Source organism: Anastrepha ludens, chromosome 2 (genome assembly GCF_028408465.1).
Source record: "Anastrepha ludens isolate Willacy chromosome 2, idAnaLude1.1, whole genome shotgun sequence".
Classification (NCBI taxonomy): Eukaryota; Metazoa; Arthropoda; class Insecta; order Diptera; family Tephritidae; genus Anastrepha; species Anastrepha ludens.
The window spans coordinates 67,927,940-67,937,774 of record NC_071498.1 but is presented as its reverse complement, the minus strand read 5'-3'; the positions used below and the strand labels follow the sequence as shown (position 1 = coordinate 67,937,774).

Here is a 9,835-nt window from a genome sequence, read left to right as displayed (position 1 = left end):
TTATTTCAATTGCTTCAACTGTCACCTCACCGTCATAGCACTGCGTGTTTATTTCCGATGCTGGACATGCCGTTCGTCTGCTTTGTTGCTGTGCTAAATGGGATTTATTCTTGTTGGGGTTATGGTTATGGTTGTGGGTGTTTATGTGTTTTTGCTCCAAATTCTCTTTCTGTTGTTTCTTTTGTTTGTTTTTATGTTGCAGTTTTAGTTTTTGCTGTTTCTGTTTTTGATCATGTCGTGGTTGATGAGGACGATAGCACTACCTAGAATGCTGTTGGGGTTGTGAGCCAGTAGCCGCTGCGCCCCCACCAACTGGTGGAGGTGGTGGTCGACCCCGTCGCTCAATGCCTCTGTCAGCTGCCGTTTTACCACCAGTACCTCCAGCCCCACCACTCGCACCAGTGTTGCTCGATGATTTCTTCTTTGATGTGTAGGTTTGCTGCTGTGCCTGTTGTTGCTGTTGCTGCTGCTGTAATTGCTTGTACTCATCAGCAATATCCTCCGGAGAGGTCTGTTGCTGCTGATGCACCTGTTGTCGACCGCTTCCATGCATACTGCCTGCGCTAACACCCCCACCGCCACTCGTGTTTGTGGTTTGTGCCGAGGCGTCCGTATTATTATTCATCAACGATTCCCTCGCATTGGCATCACTTTTTGTGTTGACGGCTGAGACTTTCTCATTATTTACATTATCACTGTTAGTTTCCAGTGATTCGCCGCGGTTGTCACGTTCAACGTCGGCGCCACTAATTGCAATAGTGTCAAGCGAATCAAAGGAAAGGGTTGACAATAGAAGCGCTTGCACAAATTGCGATCTACATCAAGGTGAAACGGAGAAATTTATAATCATTTTTGAGCATATAGAACTTTGAACTTTAAATTGCTATGATTATTTTAAACTTAAAATAAATGCATATTAGTCATAAATAAAATTATCAGAACAACTACAAGTAATACCATTAAATGAGATATTAAAACTGATTTTTTATCAAAACGAAAATCATTGTTTTATAAAATATTGCATACGTACTTATTTGTGTACCACTATTTATATAACTGCTATTTTAGCGCGATTTATTAATATTTAGGTATGTTTTCATTACGAGAATCAAACATTATATCACCAAAACATTTTATTGTCTATTATTTGTTAAAAGTCTATGATGGCGAATTATATAAAATAGATTCGTATAAGGTTTGCAGCTGAAACCGAAATTGGGTTCATGGGACAGAAGCGAAGTAAAGAAGCGCGTATGCAATGTTCCCCCCCCCCCCCCCCCCCCCCCGACAGTCGTTTATACGTCACCGGAACGACCCGGATGTATATCCTGCGAAGGACAGTCCCCAGCAAAATTTACTAATACTTTCTTTAATGGAGAACATTTATGATGTTACAACAACTACATCGCATTGGGAAGAAATCATATGCCAGCATTAAAGCATAAATGGACATTTTAATGTAATTGAATAAACAATTTACTACAATTAATATCATTGGTCAAATCTATAAACATGATCAATTAATCCTATCGTTGATTTATTTAAGTTAAATATAGATGCATGTAAACTAAGATTTCAACAGCTTATGGCACATATTCCTATAAAACTTATATCGTTGAATATGTATGAAGCAAAAGAGATTATAATTAGGTGGGGATATCTGCAACAAATAGAGATAAAAATCAGGAAATTTCTCTCAAATTATATTTAGTGTAATTAAAAAATTAGAAATAATTATTAATTTAATACAAAAATAGTTTTGAAGAGATGTTTTCGATTTTGCTTGGCATCATCTTATTATCTTGTTAATTATATAGCATTGAGTAAATAATAGTAATTAAACTTATTTCGCAAAGTTTGGCTTTAAAGTTTTTATTTTGTAATTATTACTCTTTCAATTTAGATTGGAATATCTTTAATTAGAAAGTGTTGCCTTTAACATTTTTTTACTCTATTCAGAGCGGCAATTGCCATGTAATTAAAGGAGATTTTGAACTTTCCGAACATAAAGTTTCTAATCACAATAAAAAATATACTTACCGATCAGATCGCTCCCGTTCCATTTCAGCCCATTCCGTATCACTCAATGTTGGCTGCATGAATTTTGTTAGCAAAAACTGTGATTGACCGTCTGCTCCGGTGCCTGAACAGTTAACAGACGTACCAACTGCCCCACCGGCAACTGACATGCCGATTACATTGCTGGCATTACTGCCACTACCACCATTTACACTGCTACTTCCACCCCCACTCTATTAAACATTATTTGAGAAAAAATTAAGAAGCATTAGCCTTTTTTAATACTATAATTTAATAATATAAGCACTACCTCTCTGCTGTTGAGTGTGTTGTTGCCCGTCAGTCCTGATTGCGATTGCTGTTGGGCTGCTAACGACGGATTCACCGTCCATTCGTTAGTGCGACATGAGGTACCACCACCACCATTGACACTACCAGAACCGCTAACACCACTACCACCAGAGCCACTGCCACTCAATATTGGGCCGCTACTTATCACCTCCGGCATGGTTGCATTTGAATTCGATGAAGATACCATCGGATGTGCCCGACGTGGCAAGCGTTCCAACTGTTGGCGTGTTGCCTAAAAAAATGTATACAAAGAAAAAGAAAACATAAAATGATACATAATACATAAGAGCAATTTGAATGCAAACCTCACAACACATGCAAAATCAAAAGCAAAACATAGAAATAAAATTAAAAATATAAACAATTAAAACCAATAACGTCATTATTTTTTGTGTTGTACCGCTTTGTAGGTTGCCAAAGATTTTACAACTGCGCAATTTTCCACTTAAAGCATTAAAACATATATAGATACGTACATATATAATACTTGTGTACAAATGCATATGTACATGGTGCAAGAAATAAAATAAATAGGTATATAAATTTCAAAGTTACATACCGTTACTTGTTGACGTTCCAATTGTATTTGCATCTGCAATTGTTGCAATTGGGATGTCTGCGGTCCGCCTCGTCTCACACCCGATAACTGTGATAGTAGTTCGGCTATAGGGTCAACCGACTCCCTTCCGGATGGTGATAGGGCAGATAAACCGCTCGCTGAAGTAAAGTGCATATTGGAACGACGTGCGCGTGGCCCACCAAGCGTACGCCCTGGAATCCTACGTACACCACCTCCATGTCGAATAGCAGATGGTTCATCGTATATATCATATTTACATATTAAGGTATACCATATCGAATATTGAAAATTCTAAAGCAAAAAATTCTATATAAAATAAATATCTATATATGTAAAAAGTTCATGTGTATGCATCTATGTATTTTAAAAAGGATATCAGAAACGAAATCAATTCACGTGGTCCCGTTCGATGCTCCAATGTTAGATGACCGGCAAAGTCGTCTGTGACTAGATTCGGTTCCCCACCCGGTAGACCGGCGCACACTGGACATACTACCTCAAGGCTGGTCTCCGTATGTTCGGCCGAAACATGTTCTAGCAATGTAGCATCGCTAAACCCCATTTTTTTGCAATAGGGACATGTGAAACTTTGTGGCTGCTCCGAATTGAGCATTTCCCCACCAAAAAACAGTTCTATGTCGGATCGCGTTAGAATACATTGCATTGGATGATCAACCAAATGACGAGTCGATGTAACGCCCTCTTCATAGCAATCAGCGCATAAATCGTAATCATAACAAATTAAACATTTGTAGCGGCGACCATTGAAGTTGCTTTTGAGACAAGAATCACAACTGACTCCTGCAAAGAAAAATTACGATATAAAATTATATTTATATTTTAATATTACTCCAATTTGTAATTGAATCTAAATTTCATTCATTACTTTTTCTCTCTTGAAAACCATATTTACCAATTATTTGACCAAATATATTAATACATTATATTCAAATCGTGAAATTGTTCATCAAATATTTTTAAAGTACAACAAAGATGCATACATCCCTTCGACGTACCAAACGACGAACAAACTTCTTCAACCTTGTATAATAATCAGTTGTATCCACAAACGGTGACGTTTGCAAATAATACCCTAACACTCGTCTATCTTTAAACAAAAACAATATAACAAAAGAATAGATACCGGATCATGTTGGAAATTGGGCAATAAATTGCCGATAGATGTTAGCAAAATAATTACCAGCTCATAAAAATATTAGCAAAAATTCAGACATATAGTACGTGTATGTACTATCCAAATTTCTATGGTTGTAGGTGAAGTAAAATGATCACTACTTTCTACAATCAAGCCGGAATGTCCGTGGTGCTAGATAATTTGTGCCCGATATGTTTTTCAAAATTGCACTCATGTAATTTAAACATTAATTTGGAAACAGGCCTTGGTTACAGCAAAAGGAAATAATATAACCAACACATTATAAAATGTATACACACTACATATGTATATTAGAAAAATATATAAATAAAAATTTACAACAGTTTATACAAATTATATATTACCTTCATGGCGACTCATTATTCAGAAGACGATATAAAACCGAAAACTGATCTTTCACTCCTGCTATGCTGCCGCCGTTGCTATTTACGCTTTTATTACTGCTGCTGTCAGTTTTAATACGTTTACTTGATGTTTTCTTTCGTCCAATAACTTTCAAAGGCTTTTGCGCTCTACTTCTTTCGCTGAATAGCGTAGTTGCCGATGTTAGGTAGAAATAGGATAGCAATCATAAAAGTACATGAAAATAGTTTCCTTTTTAACCAGTTTACTTTTTATTTAAATAGGCAAATGATGCCAATATAGATTATTTGACTCGGACGAAAATAAGTTAACACTTATAACTCTGTAGGCCACCAAGTACTATATTTTTGTAGTATTAGCTTATTATTGAACAATTACTTTGGAGATCCTTAAGCAAACTTGTCAATCGACTACTTCCTATATTAGCGCCTTTTTCGAAGCCGAGACTTTTTTAACCAATATTGTTGGCCTCTCCAACAGGACGATTTTCAAGCCGAGAATGGGCCGTGGCCTATCTGAATCGATAAGTTACTTGAAGAATTCCTCAAATCAATGGTCCTTTTATTTATAAAGCAGTTGTCGTTTGTAGAAAAATGGAACTGAGGAAGAAATAATATATTAGTTCCGGTTTCAAGAGTGGATGAAGGATTTTTGAAGAGCTGCATCTTTCGATATCCCAATGAGATGGAACTGTGAATTATATAATAGTCCTTCGATAGTCTGTTCTATGGTACCGATAAAATGCATATAATTCCAGCACGCATTAACCAAATAGAACGTATTTATGGATTGTCTAATGCATACGCAAAGAAATTGTATAACACATTTTATACATCAAATTTGTTTTGCACTTAAGTATTTATATATGTTTGCACACTCATTTGTTAGTTACCAAATACAAATTCTTATTAGTTATTTCTCCTTCTGGTTAGCAGTCAGTGCACTATCTTTCGTCCCGTCCCTAAACTCAATCAACTTTAACCACTTTTGTTTTTTCCTCTGCAGCTACCCTTCCTCTTATTGCATTCCAATTAGACAAGCCAAATTCCCATAGGTATGCTGTAAATCCGCACACCTTCGTTCTTATTTTTTTCTTTCTTTTTCTATCTTTTTTTGTATTTTCATTGGTCGTTCGATCAGAAAATTTAAAAATTTATAAAAATTGCTTCATTTTGCTTGCTTTACCTTCACTTAAATTTCCTTTCTTTCTTATGTATTTCGCTTTGTTTTCGAGAAACTCAAATTTAACAAAAGAATCGGCAAGTTCTTTGTATTCAAAAAGAATTGACTTTTAATTATTATATTCTCGCTTTTATTTCTGCAACATCTTCCATTGCGAAAATTTTATTTTTAACTCCTCGTCGAGGAAAGCAAGAAAAAGGAAAATATTCAGCTCGTTGCCCGTTCGCTCGTTTCGTGCTTTTGTCGTGCAAAACGACGTGCGTTCATCGGCACAAACGGTGTTGCCAATCAAAAAAAACAAAAAGATACCCCTTCGAAAAACATATTTCGCGACGATGAACCATAAGGCTCATGTCAGAGTAGGCGCGAAAGTAATGCTCACACTGCAAGTATACTTTGATGCAAGGCGAATTTATTACAGGTGACAGCAAACACATATAAGTAAAACCCTACATGTATTTGTTGTTGCGTTTGGTGCAAGCATCATGTCAAAATCAGCAAGCAAATGTAAACATACGAATGTAAACATACCAATACATACAAACAAAGCATATCATTTTGACGTAAGCCATACCTACGGCGAAAAATTCAGCTGGGTGAATGCTGTCACCTTATTAAATCCACCTTGCTTTGATGTCATCACCGTGAAAGATATTTTGGCGTTTCATACTGTTTTTATCGAACATTCTATCATCAGTGTAATTTCGGAGAAATACATAATCACGAAGACTTCAAATTAAATAGGCAAATTTGTAGATATGTATATACGAAACGCTTTGTAAATATTTACAATTATTTGAATGAATCAATCAAATAACGAAATAATAAAAAAATACTCTTAATGACAGTGATTCAGTATGAATTAATACAATTATAATTTTTTCCGCTGGTCTATGTAGATAGATTTAAAAATGAATCCAGATCTTCATATATGTATATGGTTGTACCTATTTCTATTCGTTGAAAAAGGGGAAACAAATTTATATCACAATTGTAGTTTTATATTTAATTTTGTTTGACTAAACTTTAGCGCGCAAGTGGCAACATATGTCTACTTGAAACGTCAACTCCTACGTGCGATATAACCTCCAACTGCTCCTTCAATCCCTAGTGCAAAAGGGGGGCGGCTGTGGGCATTGTGTTAAACACTTCGTGGTTAAACTTTTTTGATATAGACACTTCTTTAACACTGGGTTAAATAATCAGTTGAATTAATTGGGTTGTAGGACTTACAGCCTCCGCATGCCGTATTCAGCACTTAATTTACTTCACGAAGGACATACACATTCCCCATCATTCAAATTATTAAACAAGTATAAATTATATGATTTGGCAAAGTCGTACAATCATATTGATACGTATAGGCACCCACATTTTCATTTTATTGTTTTTTACTGCGTTGTAATGAATTCAATTGGGTACACTGCACATTGCTTAACCATACACTACCACCTCCATTGAGCTAAGGTTAACCTATTCGTACACCAACACAACCTATGTAACCGCTGTGATAAAGATCCGAATCCTTATTACTAATTGCAATGTCGCACGTCTAGAAAATCTAGCTTCCAATGTAATCCTTGTTTTTTTTTTTTTGTTTACTTAGCCATTTGCGACTTATATGGCATTAATTTCTTTGCACTTTTTATTTGAATTTCCAATCGCGTTGCAAACGATGACAAATGAAAAATATCCCTTTCTTCGCTCTTCCCGCAAAGCAAATTTTGGATGACGAAAATTTATATTTCTTATTTTTCATTTTTGGTTAATTAATCATACTTTACATCGTTATTTGTGTTGCAAACGTTCTCTCAGTGTTTGTAAATAAATTAAAATCACTAACGAAAATTTAGAATCGAAAGAAAACAATTTTATTTCACGACAAGAGATAATTTTTTGGTGTTTTTGTGTTCTTGCTCTTAATTTTCAACTTAGTACTTTTCTCATTGAACAGGGTTGAAAGTGAAGATAAATTATTCGTAGGCCTACCACATCCCGTAAATTTGACAAGTTAAGTTCTCCAACACTGGTGCCTACACCAGCTATGAGCAATTTCTTTCTTCATGTAAAATTGATTCCCCGAACAGAAAATTGGTTCGACCATCTCGTCTGATTGATATGTAAAATGGTACGAATTCTTATTTCTAAATAATAAAAAATTAGCACTCTCTCCTAGTTGCGAATTCCCGAAGAAATCCAATTGTTTGTTCTAAAAGGGAGAAATATCCTAAGTTGTTCGTGCAAATTTACAAAACCTTACAGGTTTAATGTACAGCTAACTTGTTTGAATACAAGTATTAAATAGCAAATATTAGATAGAGTTAGATTGAGTGTACTTCTGGGTAATTTTATTGTAGAATCTGGACAAAAAATATAATCCGTAAAAGCATTTTATAATACGTTCACATATAAGTAGATGATCTACTTTTTCGTGCTTAACTCCCAATCCGTAGTTAAAAAGCCAGATTTACCATACAAAATTTCTCTCCCAAAATCTGAGACTATAAAATAATCCTAGATAAATAAATACAAACCGGGTTTTCTTCGTAATAGATAATTATTTTTATAAGTGTAAAGAAAAACGTGAAAGTAAAAACTAAATAAAATGGATGCCGATAAAGAAAACATGCTTGCAGACATAATTCTAATAAAATGTTAGGTATTATTAACTTTTAACATTCATATAACAGAAAAAAAGTGTGTGTGCATAACCGTGTGTCCGATGTTACATTTTATAATAAGTAATAAGATTATAAAATGTAATATCGAATTTGGCATGCGTATTGCTGCCATTAAATTTTTAAACCTCAATAAACGTCGCTTACGGACTTCCTCCAACTGTTTATTAGTACTAGTACCCAATTGCGCAATTAAATTAGCTATTCCTTCTACTTGTCAATTTTGCAGGTAATCTGCCATATGTGAACGGGTAAATTGATTTTGGGGATTTATTGGTAATTAATGCATATGCGAACGTACGTAATTAATGCATATGTGAACGACACTGACTACGTATTCACATACCCTGTCGAAACATTTTGAAAGCACAAATTAATATAATGGTTCCAAATCTAGTTTGTTTGCGTTTTTATACGAAAGACGCCGTGGCAAGAAAGTTTGTTTAGTATTGGAAAGAGAACTGAGATCCGACTTGTCCAAATTGAGAATTGGTATTGAGCCGCGATAAGTCAAATATCCTTTATAAATACTAATTTAAATGTATAGAAAACAAATTTATAAATTAAATCACCCATATGTAAGTCATAATTTTATTTTTCAAGTAGATCAAGAAATTAATTTTTTTTTAAATCCTTATGCACTGAAAGAGTGCATTTTTTTAATATTCCCCCCAAGATGTAGAGCAATGTATAACATTTACATTTCAAGAAAACTTTTTCTAAGAAGTTTGCAACTGTAGGTAGGAAAATATGTAATTTATTCAACTAGATTCATTTATTTTTTTGCAAATCAGAAAAACATTTGGGTGATTCTCTTAGATTTGCAGAGCCCTTGTACGGTGCAAGGATTGCACTGATTGTGAATTTTTGTACCCCATGTAGACACAAAATGCAAGCGAAAAATTATTTGCAATATCCGGAAAATATTCTACAGAGGAGTCCATGTACATTTTTAAGCCGTTTAGCATCACTAGTTCAACACTATGGCAGTTGTTATTTTTGATTTTTAAGGCGGCGTACAATGTGAATATTTTCACACCTTTGCATTCGTCAGTATAGATGTTTTGTATTTCATGTTAATCCAAAACCGTGGCAGACGTTGTGCTCTCATCATCATCACTTAAGGGGGGGGTAGGGTTTAGCGCTAAAAAAAAAACACTTTTTTTTTTAATTTTTTACAGAAATATGGCTTAAGATACTTTAATAAAATCAGTTGCATGTTATTGTACATCTTTTCAATAAGTTTTTAAAAAATATTAATAATAAAATATTGACAAATAAGCCCATGACAGAGTTTTTTTGGAGATATGTTTTTCGAGAGGTGCTCTGCGGTGCCAATCGGCATTCGTCGTAGAATCATCTGAAACTAAAAAAGTCGAATTTTTCAGTTAAAGTATGACGTAATGCTACCCCCTACATTAATAAAATTTTTTTTTTTTCATTTTTGTAGTTTTGGAGGCAAAAAAACGTAAAACGAGCATTTTT

General features: G+C 34.6%; 1 protein-coding gene across 5 annotated transcripts; it reads right to left on the bottom strand.

Annotated features, from left to right (window-relative positions):
* Nucleotides 1-7,609, bottom strand: LOC128871726 (E3 ubiquitin-protein ligase Kcmf1). Of its 5 annotated transcripts, XM_054113718.1 has the most exons (8): nt 5,676-5,929; nt 4,869-5,089; nt 4,472-4,651; nt 3,327-3,751; nt 2,930-3,190; nt 2,330-2,602; nt 2,041-2,252; nt 1-815 (listed from the first exon to the last, which is right to left on the bottom strand). In XM_054113718.1, exons 3-8 carry the CDS (start codon nt 4,485-4,487, stop codon nt 260-262), a joined length of 1,743 nt encoding a protein of 580 aa, XP_053969693.1. In that variant the 5' UTR covers nt 4,488-4,651; nt 4,869-5,089; nt 5,676-5,929; the 3' UTR covers nt 1-259. The 5 variants fall into 5 exon arrangements, with proteins under 5 accessions (XP_053969693.1, XP_053969691.1, XP_053969690.1 ...); XM_054113716.1 differs by lacking the exon at nt 5,676-5,929 and adding an exon at nt 7,452-7,609 and having other exon boundaries at nt 4,472-5,089; XM_054113715.1 differs by lacking the exon at nt 5,676-5,929 and adding an exon at nt 7,457-7,609 and having other exon boundaries at nt 4,472-5,089.
* Between the last annotated feature and the right edge of the window lie 2,226 nt (nt 7,610-9,835).